At 43.9% G+C, this 21247-nt stretch overlaps 1 protein-coding gene across 1 annotated transcript in view; it reads left to right on the plus strand.

Annotated features, from left to right (window-relative positions):
- The first annotated feature begins 694 nt into the window (after positions 1–694).
- The window catches only part of Morc3 (MORC family CW-type zinc finger 3), a 44080-nt gene continuing 23527 nt past the window's right edge, over positions 695–21247 (plus strand). Inside the window, exons 1-5 of the mRNA XM_042687301.1 lie at positions 695–786; positions 14491–14563; positions 17028–17160; positions 18035–18249; positions 19512–19659. Coding sequence (XP_042543235.1) covers positions 748–786; positions 14491–14563; positions 17028–17160; positions 18035–18249; positions 19512–19659 — 608 coding nt within the window. The 5' untranslated portion in view covers positions 695–747. The remainder of the gene's footprint in view (positions 787–14490; positions 14564–17027; positions 17161–18034; positions 18250–19511; positions 19660–21247) is intronic.

Raw genomic sequence — 21247 nt, forward strand, 5'->3', positions numbered from 1 at the left:
ACTTGAGTCACAGCGCCACTTCTGGTTTTCTGGTGGTTTATTGGAGATAAGAGTCTCATGGTCTTTCCTCGCCCAGGCTGGCTTTGAACCATGATCCTCAGATCTCAGCCTCCTGAGCAGCTAAGATTACAGGTGTGAGCCACCGGGGCCGGCTAGAGTACATTTCTTCTTGGGCAATGTCACCCCTTCCCTTGCTCTCAGTTGGACTTATTTTTGGTCTTTATTTCTTTGAGAGTTTGAAAAAATTCATTGATTCGCTAATTTAAAAACGTCTTGGGTGTTGTGTGTGTGTTTAGTTTGTGTCGCCCTGGGGCCTGAAATCAGGCCTAGGCACGGTCCCTGAGCATTTTGCTCAAGGCTAGGCTAGGGCTTTACCACTAGAGCCACAGACCTACTTCCGGCTTTTTGGTGGTCAAGTGGAGCTGAGTCTCACGGGCTTCCCAGTGCACCCTGACCGTCTGGAGGTCTAAAACCCGACCCCAGAGGATGAGGGTCGAGCTACCTTCCGGGACGCAGCCTGCCCACGCATGCGCCCTACCGCGCGCCCACACAACCGGCAGAACCGGTCCTACCAGCTCCCAGGGCTCCTACTCCCTATTCGGCTTTGCCTGGGGGCGGAAGTGTGTGGGCGGGATCCCGCACGCGACACACCCCGGAAGTGGGCGTAGCGCCGCGCCCCCACAGCTGCCCGCCGCCTCCCAGTCGGGTCGTGGCCGAGGCCGGTCCTGGCTTTGTAGCTCGCTGAAGATGGCGGCTCAGTCACCCAGCGGGATCCGCCTCAGCGCGGTGAGCAGCCGCGAGGGGAGGAGCGGGCCGAGTCCCAGGAGGGAGGGCGGGCGGACGGGAGGAGGGGGGAGAGGACGGCGGTGCGCGGCGGGGACGCGAGGGCTCGCGGCCCGGGCGGAGGGCCGGCGTCTCGCTCTGGTGCGCCGAGCCGCTCGGAGCCGAGGCGGGCCGGGCGGCGCGGGCCGGGCGGCGGTCCAGACCGCGGCCCCTCCCGGCCGGGCCGCGGCGCCTCGCAGCTGTCGTCGGAGGGCGAGGCCCCGAGGCCTGGCGTCCGGGCGGCCCGGCTGGCCTGAGGGCCGCGGGGCCTCGCCCTCCGCTGCGGGCCCTCGCCCTCCGCTGCGGGCCCTTTTCCCGCGCCGGGGAGCGCCGTGGCCTGGCCTCCCGCCCGCGGGACGGGGGTGCGCGGCCGAGGCCCCGCGCCGCGGCGGGGCTCTGGGAGACCTTCCGGGCTTTCTCGCGGGTTCCGTCGGCGCGGAGCGGCCGCTCGCGGGGGGCGCCGGGCTGCGAATCCTAGGGCGTGTGGGCGTGGCCTCCCCGCCTGGGCTACCTGCCGAAGTTCCCGGCGGGGTCGGCGCTCCCGAGCTCCGGGAGCTTCCGGACACTCCCGGCTCTGCAGGACTCGGTCTCCAAACCAAACCCAAAGGGAGAGCGCGAGTACTAGATGCAGCTTCCTTTTAACCTCTCAGTGGTCCTGGCTGCTTGGGGTAAACACACTTGGCCACTGGTAACTAAATAGTACAGAGTTCATGTATTATTCATTCAGACAGGTGTGTGTGTGTGTGTGTGTGTGTGTGTGTCTTGAACTTAGGTCCTGGGCGCTGCCCTTTGGCGTTTTTTGCTGTTTGGTTGGCATTCTACCACTCGAGCCGCAGCTCCACTGACGATTTTTGGTGGCTTATACTGATAAGAGTTTCAGGGACTTGCGTGCCCGGCTGCTTTCAAACCCCAATTCTTCAATCTCAGCCTTCTGAGTATTTAGGATTATACAAGTGTGAGCCCCTGATCCCCAGGTTTACACAGATTTATTTATTTACGTATGTATGTAAGTTGGTCCTGGGGCTTGAACTCAGGGCACTCACTGTCCCTTCTTTTGCTAGAGTTTGTTAATTGGAGATGATTCTCACAGACTTTCCTGCCCAAGCTGGCTTTGCAGAGTGATCCTCGGATCGCAGCCTCCTTAGAATTACAGGGAGTGAGCCACCACCAGCACCTGGCTCTTTTTCCCCTTTTGGCTTTATTGGAATTTGGTTTTCAGCTTGCTAGGTGTGCTGATCCTTGCCCCCACTTCTTTTCTATTCTGAATATTTTCTAGATAGGGGCATCCTTTTTGTTTTTTGTTTTTTTAATTGGTCGTGGGACCTGAACTCTGGGTCTAGGCTCTGTCCCTCAGCTCTTCAGCTCAAGGCTAGTGCTCTACCACTTGAGCCACAGCGCCACTTCCGGCTTTTTATGTTAATGTGGTAATGAGGAATCGAACCCAAGGCATCATGCATGCAAGGTAAGCACTCTACCCCTGAGCCACCCTCCCAGCCCCAGGGGTTTCCTTTTTGCCCAGGCTGTTCTGGATCATGATGCTAATATCTCTTTCAGCTTTTTCAATAGAAATGGGCTCATGTGGAAACTCCCTTTCCACCTAACTGTGCCTTTCTCAACTTCCTGGTTCATCATCTGGCCCAGCTATTGGTTGATAGGTTGTTTTGAAAACTTTTTGCCTGGGCTGGTCTCTAACCACAATTTGCCTGTCTCTGTCTCCTGTGTATCTAGGATTAAGTGTTGGTTGCCACACAGGCCTTATTGGTATTTTTGTTTTGTTACTTGCCTATTCTTTTTTTTTTTTTTTTGCCAGTCCTGGGGCTTGAACTTGGGACCTGGGCACTGTCCGTGAGCTGCTCTGTGCTTAAGGCTACAGTTCTCCCACTTGAGCCACTACAGCACTTCTAGCTTTTTCTCTTTAATGTGGTACTGAGGAATATGAACCCAGAGCTTCATGCATGCTAGGCAAGCACTCTGTACCACCAAACCACATTCCCAGCCTCACCTGCCTGTTCTTATTCTACTTATTTCCCTTTTCCTTGACAGAAGTCTTTATTGATTTATAACCCTTGTGTACATATTCTGGTAAAGTTCTTTTGGTGGGGTCTATTCAATGGGATAGTCTTTATAAGCTGGGTTATGGACAGGAGCCTTATTCTGTCTTAGCCACTGGGTATAATGTTTGTTACTCTGGCTCTTCACCTGTATGAATCCTGCAGATTTAACTGCTTTCTAGTATTGGACACCAGATACAGTTATTTTTCCAAAGGAAATGAAAGATAAGGATTAGGAAGGTGGCTCAGTGGTGGAGTGCTTGTCTTGCATGCATGAAGCCCTGGTTTCAATTCCTCAGTATCACATACACAGAAAAGACTAGAAGTGGCCCTGTGGCTCAAGTGGTAGAGTGGTAGTATTGAGCGAAAGAAGCTCAGGCACAGTGCCCAGGCCCCGAGTTCAAACCCCAGGACTGGCCCCCACAAAAAAGATAATTTATTCAGATTCAAATATGAGTGACCAAGGCCTGGAACTCAGATTGCATTCTTAGCTTTAAGGGTCAAAGGTCAATTGAGTTTGTCAGTACTTGCCTAGAATTTTACCATGATAGTAAGGAAAACGTTAGGTCAGATATAGAGTTTTATAATAAATATCCATTAAAAAGGACTAAAGATAGTCCAAGATCATTTTGGCTATTAGTCTGCAACATTCCATTTCTTCTCTCTCCAGGCCTGCTTTTCTATCTACTCAGTCTTTGATCTCTTCCACATGGGTGAGGCTTCCCAGAGAACTTGGTCATATTCAGGCCCAGAATCCCTATAGAGGAGAATTGGCTTGTTTTCTTCACTAGTTTTGCACGTTGGTTCTCTTTGTCCTTTCCCTACCTTATCACACATTGCATTGTCTCATTGTCCACCTCTTCCAAGACAGAAATGAGAAATCAAGCAAAGATAACAGCTCAACCAATCAAGTGTGTGTGTATGTGTATGTGTATGGGGACTGGGTACTGTCCCTTAGCTTTTTCTCCTACCATTTGGGCCACAGCTCTGTGTCTTGCTATTTACTGGTCAATTGGAGATACAAATCTCATGCATTTTCTTACCTGGGCTGGCATCAAATCTCAATCCTCACATCTCTGAATAACTTTTTATAGGTGTTAGACCAATACCTGACTCAAAAAGGGAATTTTTTTTGGAGGGGGGCAGTCATGGGGCTTGAACTCTGGGCCTGGGCACCCTCTCTGAGCTCTTCAGATCAAGGCAAATGGTGCCACTTCAGTTTTCTGGTGGTTAATCGGAGATGAGTCTCAAGGAACTTCCTGCCGGGGCTGGCTTTGAACCGCAATCCTCAGATCTCAGCCTCCTGAGTAGCTAGGATTACAGGCATGAGCCACCAGCGCCCGGCTGTCCTTACTCTTAATGTTCAATCTTCACATCTCTACCAGTGTACTGTAGTCATGGTATCTATGCAGATTTTTCTTCTCCCTGAAGTCAGCAGTTGGTTTATGTCTTACGTAATTTTTCTCTGTATTGATCACTAGATCATCTGAACTTTTAGAGGAACTGGGCAATTTTTTCCAGATGTGTTCTGACCTACCCTGTGTCTTGTTAATTGGGAATCATTAGCTCCATGTGACTTAGAGACGTTTAACAATTTTCTGGATTTTTTTTCCCTTTTCTATATGCCTCTCTATCCAAAAAATTCTTTTGGGCTTACCATATATATCCTTTTATTAAGCTGTTGTACAAAGTGGTTTCAATAGACAAGTCAGGTTATGCATGTTGATCAGAGTTACTCCTCATGTCATTTTCCTCCTTTTCTAAACCCATCCATACCTTTCTGTGTATCTTAGTGACTTAAAGCTCAGGTTCTGGAGCCAGCCTGACAGGTAGATAGCTGGATGTGTGATGAAGGACAAGTTATTTATTCCTGTTCTATGATTGATGGGAGTAATGAACATAGCCTCAAAAGATTTTTATTTTTTGGTCAGCTGTGGTGCTTAACTCAGGCTGGACACTCTCCCGGAGCTCTTTTGGTAAAGGCTAGCATTCAGCTACTTTGAGCCACAGTTCTACTTCCGGTATTCTAGAGGTTAAATGGAAATTAGAGTCTCACAGACTTTCTGCTCTGGCTGGCTTTAAACCTTGATCATCAGATCTCAGCCTCCTGAGTAGCTAGGATTACTGGTGTGAACGCCCAGCATCTGGTTTCAAAAGCGTTTTGTTTTGGTTTCTGTTTGGTGTCAAGATATAGCCTGTGCTGGCTTTAAATTTTTTTTTTTTTTTTTGCCAGTCCTGGGGCTTGAACTCGAGGCCTGAGTGCTGTCCCTCAGCTCTTCAGCTCAAGGCTAGTGCTCTACCACTTGAGCCACAGTGCCATTTCCAGCTTTTTCTATGTATGTGGTGCTGAGGAATCGAACCCAGGGCCTCATGCATGCAAGGGAAGCACTTTACCACTGAGCCACCTTCCCAGCCCTGGCTTTAAACTTTTTACCCTTTTGCCTTAGCTCCCTGGTACTGAGATCACAGGCACACTCTACCACTTGGTGTTGGGAATTAAGGCTAGCCTGTATTTACTTATCTGTCTCTATGTCTATTGAAATAGGGTCTCACTTTGTGGCTCAGAAAGGCCTTCGGCTCAAGATCCTCTTGATTCAGCCTGCTGGGTGCTGACATTACAGGAATGCTTCACCTTTTAATATTTTAAGAAAGATTCAATTTTAATATTTTAAGAAACAGCCATATTTTCCACAGCAACTGCATCGTTTTATACTCTGGAATCTTCAACCTAAACACCAGCTAAACCCCAAATGGGTTTAGTTGGAATAGCAGGTAATAATGGACAAACTCAGGGAAGAGAGTAATTTTATTTTACTTATTTATTTGGGTCCCATCATGGGGCCTGAACTCTGGGCCTGGGTGCTGTCCTTCAGCTCTTCAGCTCAAGGCTAGCACTCTACCACTTGAGCCATAGCACCACTTCCGGCTTTTTTCTTTTTGCTTATGTGGTGCTGAGGAATGGAACTCAGGGCCTCATGCATGCAAGGCAAGCGCTCTACCACTGAGCCACCTTCCCAGCCCCAAGAGAGTAATTTTAAAATGAAGAAAGAAGGGATGAGTTAGGAGCAATGGGTGACAATGTTGTCAGACAACATGTACTCATATATTGTTTTGTAGAATGGGAACTTCTTTGTTTTGGTTTTTTTTTTTTTTTGGGTCCGGTCGTGGGGCCTGAACTCTGGGCCTGAGCGCTGTCCCTCAGCTCTTCAGCTCAAGGCTAGCACTCTACCACTTGAGCCACAGCGCCACTTCTGGCTTTTTTCTTATGTGGTGCTGAGGAATCGAACCCAGGGCCTCGAGCATGCAAGGCAAGTGCTCTACCACTGAGCCACCTTCCCAGCCCCTGGGAACTTCTTTGTACAACTACTTGAAAAAAATAATAAAAAAAAAAAAAGGAAAGCGAAATGAAGCCTGGAGTGGTGGCTCATTTCTGTAATCCTAGTTACTCAGAAGGCTGAGATCTGAGCATCAGGGTTTGAAGCTAGCCCTGGCAGAAAAGTCCCCATGAGACTCTTTTTTTTTTTCTTTTTGCTTATGTGGTGCTGAGGAATCGAACCCAGGGCCTCTGGTATGCAAGGCAAGCGATCTTCCACTAAGCCACCTTCCCAGCCCCCCCATGAGACTCTTATCTCCAATTAACCACCAGAAAACTGGAAGTGGAATTGTGGCTCAAGTGGTAGAGCACTAGCCTTGATCAAAAACCTCAACTACAGGGCTGAGAATGTGGCTTAGTGGTAGAGGGCTTGTCTAGCATACATGGAGCCCTGGATTTGATTCTTCAATACCACATACACAGAAAACGCCAGAAGTGGCGCTGCCATCAAGTGGTATTGTGCTAGCCTTGAGCAAAAGCAGCTTAGGGACAGTGCCCAGGCCCTGAGTTCAAGCCCCAGGAATGGCAAAAAATTAATAAAAGTACAAAGAGTGTTGCATAAACTTCTTTGAAGCAGTCCTTAGACAACTTCACAGGAGTACTATTTTTTATGTAGGATTGTGATTTTTGGCAAAATTTTGTGGTATTTTCTGTTATCAGATGAATAATTGTGACAACCCTCTATAGTCAGGCCTGCCTAGCTCTGTGTTGGTCCTAACAATTTCATATAACACAGTGCAAGAGTTCTAGTTTCTGCATGTCCACTTGTTCTGTTCTTTTTGCCAGTCCTGGGGCTTGAACTTAGGGTCTGGGCACTGTCCCTGAGGTGCTCTGTGCTCAAGGCTAGCACTGTACCACTTGAGCCAATGTGCCACTTCTGGCTTTTTCTGTTTACGCAGTATTAAGGAATTAAACCCAGGGCTTCATGCATGCTAGGCAAGCACTCTACCACATTCCCAGCTCTTTCTGGCCAACTTGATGAGTAAGATAACATCGTAAGTGTTTGGTGGACATACAAACATAAGTGTGGACATGTGGTCAGGTTTTGTTTTTATTTTTTCTTTTGTATGGGTTCTGGGTCTTGAACTTGGCTTGGGCGCTGTCCCTGATCTTTTTTGTTCAAGTCTAGCTCTGCTTCTGGCTTTTTGGTAGTTAGAGATAAGAATCTCACAGGCTTTCCTGCCTGGGCTGGCTTTGAACCATGATTCTCAGATCTCAGCCTCTTGAGTAGTTAGGCTTGATTGTGGCCATGAACAACTGGTGCCTGGCAAGATAAGCCTTTTTCTGAAGATCTTGTGTTTATACATTGCTGGCCACTTTAGACTGTAGAGTCCAGACCAAAACAGAAAGCTGCCTCTATGCCAAGTCTACTACTTTGTTGGAGAAAGGAGCCCAGTTATTTCTAAGTAACTCCATGCTTTTCTTCTGCCAAATTGCCTATCCCTCCCTGAGTCACCATTAAAACCCAGAATCCTGGCTAGGTGCCAGAAGCTTGAGTAGTGCCAGCTTTGAACAGAAAAAGCCAAGCAAGCGAATGAGTCCCTGAGTTCAGTACCAATACACAAAAACAGTACCAGTACACAAAAAACAGAAATGCTTGATGCAGGAGAATACAAGTTTGAACCCAGCCTGAGTTACATAATAAAGACCTGTCTCAAAAATTTATCAACAACAGTGGGGATGGGAGAGGATGAGGGAACAGATGACACTGCAATATGAAATGTGTTTCTTTCCGGATGTATGTGAAGGTAACCTTGCTGTATAACACCTCTAATAACAATAAATTTGAGGGCTGGGAAGATGGCTCAGTGGTAAAGCGCTTGCCTTGCATGCATGAGGCCCTGGGTTCGATTCCTCAGTACCACATAAAGCAAAATGAAAAAAAAAAAGCCGGAAGTGGCGCTGTGGCTCAAGTGGTAGAGTGTTAGCCTTGAGCTGAAGAGCTGAGGGACAGCGCCCAGGCCCAGAGTTCAGGCCCCACGACCGGACCCAAAAAAAAAACAAAAAACAATAAATTTGAAAAAAAAATCAACAAGAACCTTTGCATGAAAGTTAAATTCCCCTACTCATTCTCAGAGCACCCCATTTTCAAAACTTGATGATGTGTTATTCTTTTAGCCTGGGCTAATTTTTGGAAGACAGCTCATGGTAATAAAATGAAGTGTGGGTGGAGGACTTGGGTAGTTTGGGTGAGCGTTCCTCTTGTGTGTAGGAAAAATTGGTTTAGGCATCTTTTTTTATGTATGTGTGTTGGGCCTGGACTTGGACTCAGGACTTGGGGTCTGTCCCTAAGGTTTTGTTTTTGTTTTGTTTTTTCTTTTTTTTTTTATTGTGAAAATTTTTTGATTTTAAGAAAAAAATTCAGTTAACAAAAAAATTTAACAAGTTTCACTTAGCAAAATACACCCAAAAGGAAATCACAGTACAAAGAAAGCTTTAAGTCAAGGCCTCACCAATTCCTACAGTATTAGTATTGTGTCTCAATTCTCAAAACTAACTTTTAAAAAACTTAAAACTTAACCTGACCTAAAAGATATTAAATGAAAGTATAAACTAGAATGAACAAACATGAGAACTGCTGCTCGTTGATTAGGGATCTAGCACCTTTGAGATCTCCAAAAAGTACATGTCCCCACTGCGCTCCTGAGGGGGAAGATCCACACTGCACATACTTCAACTACTTGAACTCAGATAACAGCACTCTGAAGTTTACTAGCAAAAATGTTAATCAAGAAAAGTGGAAGGCCCTCCCCCACAGTATAACCCCTGCTTTCACTGTATTTGATGTCGGTATAATTTGTGGAGGGGAAGGGGAAAAACAAGTTGTTTAAATAAGGATACAGGTGGACCTGTTGCAACAATGAGAAGTACAAGTTGTCATGTCGAAAGCGAACTTTACAACTTTGGTGGGGAGGGGGCTGGGAAGGGATGGGAAGGGGAAACAAAGAAGGAGGCCACAATGCTTGATAAGAAATGTAATTATCTTGCCCATGTAATTGTAACCCCTCTATACAATATTTTTACAATAAAAAAAAAACAAAGGAGGGGATGACAATAGGAAATGGACTTATTACCTTGCTCATGTAACTGTAACCTCTCTGTACAGTATATTTACAATAAAAATATTTAAAAAAGAAAAAAAGTGGAAGAAAAAAGTTTTAGTTTATTCAATATCACATGCTAGAAGAAAAGTTTGCATGAAAAAACACTTAAGTAATTTTTTTGTTCGTTTGTTTTTGCCGGTCATGGGGCCTGAACTCTGGGTCTGGGCACTGTCCCTCAGCTCTTCAGCTCAAGGCTAGTGCTCTACCACTGGAGCCACAGAGCCACTTCCGGCTTTTTCTGTTTATGTGGTGCTGAGGAATCGAACCCAGGGCCTCATGCTTGCAAGGCATGCACTCTACCACTGAGCTACCTTCCCAGCCCCCACTTAAGTAATTTTTAAATCTATATTTCACAAACTCATGGTGTAAAATGGGTCCCACAGCTTCCTCTAGTATAAACTGCTTTTCACTGCTAACTGGCTGCCTGTGAAAATTCAATTAACTCAACTGCTCCTACAAAACTAGTCATATCCTCCCATGTTATCCTTACTGCTGTAGCTGGTCCCATAGCAACCACTCACTGACTGGCTCTCTAGGCCACTATAGGTGGCCTTGGCAGCAGACACACCCATACCCCGTGAGAGTTCATATTGAGATTGGCCCAGATGGAAGAGTGACAGGAGAGGCTGATGTTGAGTTTGCTACCCATGAAGAAGCTGTGGCGGCGATGTCAAAAGACAGGGCCAACATGTAGCACAGATACATAGAACTCTTCCTGAATTCAAACACAGGGACCAGCCACAGGGTTTATAGCAGCCAGGTGATGCAGGAAATGGTGTGTCTGTTTTGTTTTCTCTTCTCAATACTAGCACTCTACTATTTGAGTCACAGCTCTGCTTCTGATTTTTTTTTGCTAATTGAGGTAAGAGCCTCATGGACTTGGTTGCCTATGTTGGCCTAGAACCATGACCCTCGGATCTCAGCTTTCTGAGTAGCTAGGATTAATTTTATTTACCTTTAATTAAAAAAAAAATTAGAGCCTGGTGCCAGTGGCTCACACCTGTAATCCTAGCTACTCAGGAGGCTGAGATAGATCTGTGGATTGTGTTTCAGAGCCAGCCTGGCAGGAAAGTCCATGAGACTCTTTATCTCCAGAAAACCAGAAGTGGTTCTGTGGCTCAAGTGGTAGAGTGCTCACTTTATGCTGAAAAGCTCAGAGACAGCACCCAGGCCCAGAGTTCAAGCCCTAGGACCGGTCAAAAAAAAAAGTAGAAAATACACCACTTCAAGACTAGAAACATGGCTAGAAACAGGCTACCCAGCAAGTACAAAACCCTGTTTGAGTAGAGTAGAATAAACCACTTGAATACACCACTTGAATGGTGTGTGTGTGTTGGAGGGCGGGGATTGTTTTTTGTTTTGCTCTTTGAGACAAGGTCTTATGGTACAGTCCAAGCTTGTCTTAACCCAAGTACTTGGATTACAGGTGTGTATTACCATATCTAGCTTAAGGTACCACCAAACCAGGTTTAAATATGTCCCCCCCTTTTTTTGGTCGGACATAGGTCTTGAACTGTGGGCCTAGGTGCTGTCCCTGAGCAATTCAGCTCAAGGTGAGCATGCTACCATTTGAGCCACAGCACCACTTATGGTTTTCTAGTGGTTAATTGGAGTTAAGAATCACGTACTTTCCTGCCTTGGCTAGCTTTGAACTGTGACCCCCAGATCTCCACCTCCTGAGTAGCTAGGATTATAGGTGTGAGCAACCAGCACCTGGCTTGACCTTATTTTATATGAACTCAATTTTACCTCTTTTTTTTGGTTGGTCGTTGGGTTTAAACTCTGGGCCTGGGTGTTGTCCCTAAGCTCTTCAGCTCAAGGCAAGCGCTCTACCGCTTGAGCCACAGCGCCACTTCCAGTTTTTTGGTGGTTTTATTGGAGATAAGAGTCTCACAGACTTTCCTGCCAGGCTGGCTTTGAACCACCATCCTCAGATCTCAGCCTCCTGAGTAGTAGGATTACAGGTGTGAACCACTGGCACCCAGCCTCAATTTTACCTTTAAAGGAATATTCACTTAAAACAACAACAAAAAAAAGCAGGCATTCTGCTAAGCACTTATAAATTGTGTAAATTTTCTTAATCTGTGAGTTGCTGCTAGTATCCTCAATCTTGCAAATAATAAAACTTGAGATGTAGAGGTTAAGCTTATTGCCCCAGATTCTACACTTAGTAAATGCACCTCATAATCTATCTGCAAATAGCATCTGACATCTGAATTCAAAGTAGCTTTGACCAAAGTACCCCATCATTAACTCAAGACAATGATAGATAGGGATTTATGGTAGTTTAGTAATTTTCTCCTTGTTTGGTAGCCAGAGGTTGTACATCTCAAGGCCATCCCTCTTAATAAGATTTAGAATGGATATTATACTTTCAAAAAGAAGTAAATGGTGTAGAGTTGTGTTTCCTGATGACTGACCACTGGCATGTTCTTAGGTAAATTTGAGAAAAAAACTTTTTGTACAAACTGAAAATCAATTTTTAGTAGAAATTTGTGGTAAAGTACTGTAGAAAGTCTGAATTGGAGCCAGGTATATGTAGCTGATGGCTCAGTGGTAGCTGCTACTCTGAAGGCTAAGACCTGGAAGCCTGAAGCCTTCCACTCTTACCTCTAAAGTAGCCAACAAAAAAGTATGGGATTGGAGTCATGGCTCCCAGAGGGAGAGTCAACCAGAGGCAAGAGAGTCAAGTAAGTATGCAAGCCCCCGAGTTTAAGCCATGGTTCTGGGGTATGTATGCACATACACGGAAGGAAAGGAGGGAAGGAATGAAGGAGGGCGGGGGAAAAAAGGAGAGAGAAAATTCTAAGGTACATGTAGTCCATGTTTCATGAATGTATGCCATATTAACTGGTATATGCTATAGAACGTCTAGCGGCATGTCCTCCTGTTTGAAGACCAATCTTCCGTAGAATATCATATCTCATGTGTGTAGTGCTTCAACCTAATGAATGGTAATGATGAACACTTGGTAAATAATCTAAAAGCAAGTATGAATAGAGGAAGTGTAGATTTCTTTCTGATACCTGATGGCAGCAGTGAGGCCCTGCAAATGCTGGCTTCAGCTTTCTTTCTGTAGCCTATCACACACTACAAAGTTAATGCAATGCCATCTCCCCTCCCCCCCTTTTTTTTTGTTGGTTGAGGGGCTAGAACTCTGGGCCTGGGCGCTGTCTCTGAGCTCTTCAGCTCCAGGCAAGCGCTCTACCACTTGAGCCACAACGCCACTTCCAGTTTTCTGGTGGTTAATTAGAGATAAGAGTCTCATGGACTTTTCTTGTCCTGGCTGGCTTTAAACAAACCATGATCCTCAGATCTCAGCCACTAGATTAGCTAGGAATACAGGCAAGAGTGACCAGTGACTGGCTCCCTTTTTCTTAAATATAAGACAGTCTGTTCAAAATAAGCATCAAATGCAAGGCAGTTTTCTGCATATGGAAATGTTCAAGCCTTAGCCCTTTAAAACTATGTATACATTTTTATATATTTGACGGTATCAAGGCTTGAACTCAAGGCCTGCACTTGCTAGGCAGGTACTCTACCACTTGAGTCACACTTTTTTTTGGGGGGGGGTCCGGTCGTGGGGCCTGAACTCTGGGCCTGGGCACTGTCCCTCAGCTCTTCAGCTCAAGGCTAGCACTCTACCACTTGAGCCACAGTGCCACTTCCGGCTTTTTTCTTTTTGCTTATGTGGTGCTGAGGAATCGAACCCAGGGCCTCAGGCATGCAAGGCAAGAGCTCTGCCACTGAGCCACCTTCCCAGCCCTTGAGTCACACTTTTATACACTTTTATATATCAGCCTCATTTTTATATATTTGATGTTTCCATCACTCAGGAAATTGGAATGTTTTCTACAGCATGGTGTTGGTTGGCAAAGTATTCTTTCATAGTATATTACTGAGTAAATCAAATTTAAAAGCCTTAGAAATCAAGATGGTTTGTTGCATTGGAACTGGTTTAAGAGAATATCAATGCATGCTTTCCACTGCCTCCATTGCCCCTAGTTTAACCATGATGAATTTGGGGTAAGTAATAGTCAAATCAAAGTGTCAAATATTGATCAAGCAAATATATAGGTTCATTAGAAATAACACACTAACGCCAGGAGCCGGTGGCTCACGCCTGTAATCCTAGCTACTTGAGGAGGCTGAGACCTTGAGGATCACGGTTCAAAGCCAGTCTGGGCAGAAAAGTCCAGGATACTTATCTTCAATAAACCACTAGAAAACCGAAGTGGTGCTGTGGCTCAAGCAGTAGAGCATTCGCCTTGAGCTGAAGAGCGCAGAGTTCAAGCCCCACGACTGACGAAACATACATACATACACACACTAAGGAGAAAACTTGCCAAAGTTGTGTCTCAAAGTAGGAGTATTAGGGAAAAATATGCTTGGGTGTTTTTTGGGCCTTGCCTTGGACATAATGAGAGATTTTGCAAGGCTGATTTCTTTTTTTTTTTTTTTTTTTGGTGGGGGGGGTCTGGTTGTGGGGCCTGAACTCTGGGCCTGGGCTCTGTCCCTCAGCTCTTTAGCTCAAGGCTAGCGCTCTACCACTTGAGCCACAGCACCACTTCCGGCTTTTTTCTTTTTGCTTATGTGGCGCTGAGGAATCAAACCCAGAGCCTCAGGCATGCAAGGCAAGCGCTCTACTACTAGCCACCTTCCCAGCCCATGCAAGGCTGATTTCTGTTGGGGATAGATGTGAATGGACCACAGGAGGACAGCTTAAAACAAGTTTTAGTGTAGAAGCTCTTTTGTTGGCTCAGACTTATAAGTTATACTTTAGATACCCTGGAATAAATAGCTGAGTTGTTTTTGTGTAGTCTCAATTTTTAAAACAGGGGGCTGAGAAGGTGGCTCAGTGGTAGAGCGCTTGCCTTGCATGCATGAGGCTCTGGGTTCGATTCCTCAGCACCACATAAATAGAAAAAAAAAAAAGTTGGAAGTGGTGCTATGGCTCAAGTGGTAGAGTGCTAGCCTTGAGCTGAAGAGCTGAGGGACAGCGCCCAGGCCCAGAGTTCAGACTCCACGACCGGACCCAAAAAAAAAAAAAGTAAAAATAAAACAAAGACAATAAAAAATAATTATTTTTTGTTCTTAAAAGTAAAACCTGAATTTACATGAATCATTTGTCTTGTTTCAGCTTTGTCCAAAGTTTTTACATACAAACTCAACAAGTCATACTTGGCCCTTCAGCGCAGTTGCTGAGTTAATAGGTACGTAAATCAATGTTTTATGTACTATGTGTTGCTTGTAATTAACAGTTTAAAGACTTTTTATCAAAAAGTAATCTATAAGTGTACTTTTAAAAAACACATGTATTCTAGTACATAAATCTTAGCTATTCAAATAGGTATCAAGTTACTTGCTGCTCAGTCTTCCTAAGTATTTCATGTTATTTAGGATTTCAGTTACCAAGTTCCTTGTTTATATAGAAAATATTTTCATTATGAAAGTGTAAAATGAGAATTAGCTTTTCAGTAGTATATGTGTGTAATATACAGAGTGGGTTTGTTATTCTATTGTTATCAAGAATTTATACTAATAAGTTTTTTGTGAGAATGATCGAGGTCTAGATGAGTAGTGTTAAATGAACATGAGAAATAAGGCGCAGTTGTGGGAAGAGTTGCATTGAGGTTGTGGGATTTTTTTCTTGGGAAAATTCATGTGCAAGAATAATTTTAAAAAATTCAAGCTGGGCTCTGGTGGCTCACACCTGTAATCCTAGCTACTCGGGAGGCTGAGATCTGGTTCAAAGCCAGCCCAGGCAGGAAAGTCCCTGAGACTATTATCCCTAATTAACTCCTAAAAAACAAAAGTGGAGATAGGGCCGAAAGTGATAGAGCACTAGCCTTGAGGGGAGAAAAAAAAAAAAAAAGCTCAGAGACAATGTCCAGGAGCTGAGTTCAAATCCCACAACTGACCACCACCCCCCCCCCCCCAAAAAAAAAAAAAATTCAAGAATTTTTATGTATGCTGTAGTTTCTTCACCAAAGAAGGGTCTTAGCTTAAATGTGCAAGCAAAAGAAGGAACTTTTGGCTAGGTGCCTTCCTTCTTTGGTATAAATATGTTCTCCAGAGTATTACAGCCCTAATATGTGTTCAGGTGATTATTGTCAAAACCTACAGTGAACCAGGCAGAGGTGGCTCACGCCTGTAATCCTAGCTACTCAGGAGGCTGAGGTCAGAGGATTGTGGTTCAAAGCCAGCCTGGGCAGGGAAGGCTCCAGTTAACCACCAATTAACGACCAGAAAACCTGAAGTAGAGCTGTGGCTCAAATGGTAGAGCGCTCACTTTGAGCTGAAGAGCTCAAGGACAGTGCCCAGGCCCAGAGTTCAAGCCCCATGATGGGTAAAACAAAAACAAAAACCCAGACTTATAGTGACTCTGGTATGGTATGCCACTGCAGCTCTTATTTTTATATCAATCTAGAGGATTACTTGTAACTTCCATGTTGCTTTTGGGGTCGATTCCTCAGCACCACATAAGCAGAAAAAGCTGGAAGTGGCAGAGTGCTCACAACCGACAAAAATAAAAACAACAAAAAACCACAAAGTTTTTCCTGAAATGGCTGAAAAAAAAAATGATGATTTGCATGTAGGCCTGCTTTGTAGAAAGATGAAAGACACACACACACACACACACACACATACAAGTATATATACATACATATATGTTTTGTTTTGTTTTTGCCAGTCCTGGGGCTTGAACTCAGGGCCTGGGCCCTGTCCCTGAGCTTCTTTTGCTCAAGGCTAGCACTGTACCACTTGAGCCACAGTGCTACTTCGAGCCTTTTCTGTTTATGTATAACTGAGGAATCATAACCAGGGCTTCATGCCTGTTAGGCAAGCACTCTACCACTCAGCTGCATTCCAAGCCCCCATTATTTATATTTTAAAACATCCAAATATATTTCAATTATCTAAGTTATTTGGATAACTTACCACTTGATTTTATTATAGTTCATCTCTTTGTTTACTATGTGATTGAAATGAATATGTTCAGTAAGGGTGACAGAAATGCAAAGCCACAGAAACTGGTGAAACTGAGTAGGGCCATGATCATAGACATTCCCGCAAGGTGAATCTTCCACCTGTGCATGTAGCTATGATACTATCTTCTCATTATTTAGTAACTATTATGTAACTTCCCCGTCAAACCCAAGTTCTCAGTTTCCCTGAGGATAGTCAGACTGGCCCTCCTGTTAATCATCTCTGCAGAGATAGTATATATATCTTCACTGTGGCAGTTAACAGCCTTTGCTCCCTACTTAGGCAGAAAGGATTTGGAAAGGGTTAATTCTGCAGTCACTAAATGTAGTTTAGTTTCATGGTGGGTTTTTTTTTTTTTTTGGTCGGTCATGGGGCCTGAACACTGGGCCTGGGCACTGTTCCTGAGCTCTTCAGCTCAAGGTGAGCACTCTGCCACTTCCAGCTTTTTCTGCTTATGTGATGCTGAGGAATGGAACCCAGGGCCTCATGCATACAAGGCAAGCATTCTACCACTGAGCCACATTCCCAGCCCTAGTTTTATGTTTTTTTTTACCTTAGGGGTTCCTGAAAATTGTCTGAAAAGTAAGATTAAATATGATACTCTGTTGCTTGTTAAAATTTGTTCTGAACTAACTACTCTTCTTTAGAATGTGAACTCAAAATTTCTCAAAATCATTTATTCTCCAGATAATGCTTACGATCCTGATGTGAATGCTAAACAGATATGGATTGACAAAACTGTGATAAATAACCGTATATGCTTGACATTCACTGATAACGGGAATGGTATGACACCAGATAAGTTGCATAAAATGCTGAGGTATGTAAAACTGCACCACACTTGGGAGAGGCTGGGCAGGTTGTTAGGCAGTCCCACTATTCTCCTCACCCTTCTCTATGTCTTACATTCTACCATTCCATCATTTCCAGTCGTTACATAGCCATTTACTCATGAGTGGAAATTAGTGTTAAAACAGGATGTCAGTGTAAGTCAAATGTGCCTAGAATAGAACCAATACAGACAGGTATACAGGGTAGAGGTAGAGGGGGAATTTAGGCACAGAGTCCTTCTGCTGTCACTAAAGTATTCCTTACACTGTCAGAAAGTTACATTGACCCATCACTGATCACAGTGCATAGGCCACTGAGAACAATAGGGTTATTCTTATCTAGAGGAAGAGATTCAGAGGTCTCTTAGGAGCCCAGATGATAACTCATACCTTTATCTGTGTGTGCCAGGCAATGAGCTCCTATGTAATTACCCGAAATTCTGTGTCTGGGTGATGCAGAATTGATTTCCTATAATTCAGAAATGGGGAAGAGGGGCTGGGAAGGTGGCTCAGTGGTAGAGTGCTTGCCTTGCATGCATGAGGCCCTGGGTTCGATTCCTCAGCATCATGTAAGCAGAAAAAGCCGGAAGTGGGGCTGAGGCTCAAGTGGTAGAACGTTGGTCTACAGCTGAAGAGCTGGGAGACAGCGCCCAGGCCCAGAATTCAGATTCCACAACCAACCAAAAAACAAACAAAAATCCAGAAATGGGGAAGACATCAAGGTAGTAATATACCAATTATACAGTCAGCAAAAGTGAAGTCATCATTTGAACTCAGGCTTCTTACTTGGTAATGACACTTAATTAAAAAATTAAAAATTGAGTATGATAGATGTTAATTTTTTTTTCGTATCTTTCTTTTTAGCTTTGGCTTCAGTGACAAAGTTACCATGAATGGTCATGTCCCAGTTGGATTGTATGGGAATGGCTTCAAGTCGGGTTCTATGCGTTTGGGTAAAGATGCAATCGTTTTTACCAAAAATGGAGAAAGTATGAGTGTGGGCTTCTTATCTCAGACCTACCTGGAAGTCATAAAAGCAGAACATGTTGTTGTTCCAATTGTGGCATTCAACAAGCACCATATCCTTTTTTGATTTTGAAATAAAAGGTGTAGAGAAAAAAATATATATATATTCTGAACACCTCATCTTTTTGCCTTCCTTCAACTTTTTATATTTTATAGTAATGGTGGTGATTTTTTTTGTTTGTTTGTTTTTGTTGTTGTTGTTGGTGGTGGTGGTGGTGGTTGTGGGGCTTGAACGCTTGGCCTGGGCACTGTCCCTCTTCAGCTCAAGGCCAGCACTCTACCACTTGAGCTATAGCGCCACTTTCTGGTTTTCTGGTGGTTTATTAGAGATAAGAGTCTCATGGACTTTCCTGCCCCCGGCTGGCTTTCAACCGCAGTCCTCAGATCTCAGCCTCCTTAGTAGCTAAGATTACAGCCACCGGCACCTGGCAGTAGTGATTTTTTTGTGACAGTTTCTTCCAGTGGACCAAACTGGTCTCAGACTAGTAGTAGTCTTCCTGCCTCTTCCTCCCAAATTCTGGAATTAGAAGTTGGTGCCACTATACCCAACCAAATTCTTGTGGTTTTAACCAGATATATTCTAATTTTTGTCCACTGCCTTTACCCTACACCTGAAGCTGAAGATTTGACCTTTTCTCTGTTTCAGGGCTGGGGATGTCATCTCAGTGATGGCAGGTGCTTACCTATGGTGTGTAAGATGCTGAGTTCCATTCCCAATACTGCAAAACAGTTTATTTCCATAGCTCTTGTCTGTTCCTTTGAACATAGGTTCTTGCTATGCTCCCACAGTGTCCTCAAACTAATTATCCTCCTGCCTCAGCCTCCTATGAGTAGCTGGGGTTACAGGTGTGGACTATCACATCTGGCTCATACCACCACACTAGCTTATAGCTCTTCTCGTTTCAGGCTAATTGTAGACTAATACAGTTTCTGTTCTGGCTTGGACGTTTTCCTTAATGACAATGAAATGTAGGATAACTTAAAGTGCCTTCTGTAAAATTTCATGAAGTGTACTAGAAAGCAATAAAATAGAAATAATAATGAAGTCGCTGCCCCCTTTTCTGTTTTAATGTCAAGTTAGAATCGTACTGTGTTATCTATCTGGCCTTAAACTTAAAATCTTTCTACCTCAGTCTCCTTGGTATCTGAGATTTGAGATGGGCAACTGTACCTGGCTACTTACTATCCTTGGTGTTCTTTTGGAAACACACTGCCATTTAATTTAGGAAATAATTCTTCTAATGTTTATTACAGTTGTTTCTGTACTATAATTGTGCAAAGTATGTTGGTTATCATTCTTTAACTAAGGACATACAGCAGATGATTAACTTAGCAGAATCAAAAGCAAGCCTTGCTGCAATTCTGGAACATTCTCTGTTTTCTACAGAGCAGAAATTACTGGCAGAACTTGATGCTATTATGGGTAAGAAGGGGACAAGGATCATCATTTGGAATCTTAGAAGGTAAATGTAGACCTCAGCTAGTTGTTGACCGTTTACAGGACTGGTTTCACCATGTTGACCCCTTATCACATAGAAAAGTGCAGAGAGGTGCCCGTTTGGGGCACATTCAGTAATTTGTCTTTTCCAAGGGCATTTTATTGCAGCTACTTTGACTTCAATTTGAGGTATTTCATATTGCTATTTAAAAAGTTCCTGTTTCTGCCATTTTTGTCTCCAAAATAGCATTCTGTTCACTCTATTCTAAAACAAAAAAGTGAAAAAATCTCAAGCCCCAACCAGTGCAGATTATGAGTTAAGAGGGAGATCTTTATCCATTTTGTTTGTACTGAAAGCTAAGCATGAGCACCTGGTCAGAAAAGAAACACAGATGAGAACTTTGTCTTCCTAAAATGTGTAGTCCTTCATCATGAGAGGAACAAAGCCCTTGCAAATAAGAACTTTAACATTTAGGATTAATGTATAATAGTGAGAGGTTAAGATACTGAACCATTGAAATAAAGCATAAATTATGGTAAGCCTAAAAAACTTTAAAACTTGGATTTTTTTCTGTCCTCTTCAGTTAACTTTTTTCTTTAATTTTCTCTTTTCTTTTATTCCAACCATCCTCCTCGAAACCTTTTTTTCTTAACTAAGCTCTTCTTTTTAATTAAAAAATTTAAAATTAAACTTTTTTTTTCCCCCCTTAATTTTCTTTTTTTCTTTTTTTTTTTTTGTTGGTTGTGGGCCTGAACTCTGGGCCTGAGTGCCGTCCCTTAGCTCTTTAGCTCAAGACAGGTGCACTCTACCACTTGAGCCATAGTGCCACTTCTGGCTTTTTCTGTTTATGTGGTGCTGAGGAATTGAACCCAGGGCCTCACGTGTGCGGGGCCAGCACTCTACCACTGAGCCACCTTCCCAGCCCTATTAATTAATTTTCTTAACCTCTATTTTGAGATGCAGACTCATGTGTAATTCTAAGAAATAATACAGAAATGTCATGTGCCCTTTCCCAGGGATAACCCGCTGTAGATCTATAATCACAATAGTCTGTTAACAGTGACAGGAGGAAGTGGCGCGGTGGCTCAAGTGGTAGAGCGCTAGCCTTGAGCTGAAGAGCTGAGGGACAGCACCCAGGCCTAGAGTTCAAGCCCCACAACCAACCAAAACAACAACAGCAATCAAATGAGCAAAATAAAACAAAACAAAACAAAAAAAACAACAACAACCTGACAGTGACAGGATATTGTCATAGATGAAGTCAAAACAAGAAATGTTCCTCACCACAGACATCTTTCTTGTTCATGGACTCACCGACTTTCTTCTTCCTCTCCCCACTTAGTCTCTGGCTGCCTCTTAACTGTTCCCTTTTCTGTAATTTTGTTACTTTAATGTTGTCTAAGTAGAACTTTTTTTTTTTTTTTTACTTTAGTTCTCCGGAGGTATATCCAGTTCCTTATGTGTATCAGTTTACTTTTTCCGCTAGTAGCATATGGACAGACTCAGTTGGGTTTAGCCATTCACCTGGTGAAAGTATGCCTGGGTTCACACTTGAGTGCTACTACAAGCAATGCTACAAACAGTCTTGTACTGTGGTTGTGGGAATACAGTT

Source organism: Dipodomys spectabilis, unplaced genomic scaffold, assembly GCF_019054845.1.
Source record: "Dipodomys spectabilis isolate Male_0828 unplaced genomic scaffold, ASM1905484v1 ptg000107l, whole genome shotgun sequence".
Lineage (NCBI taxonomy): Eukaryota > Metazoa > Chordata > Mammalia > Rodentia > Heteromyidae > Dipodomys > Dipodomys spectabilis.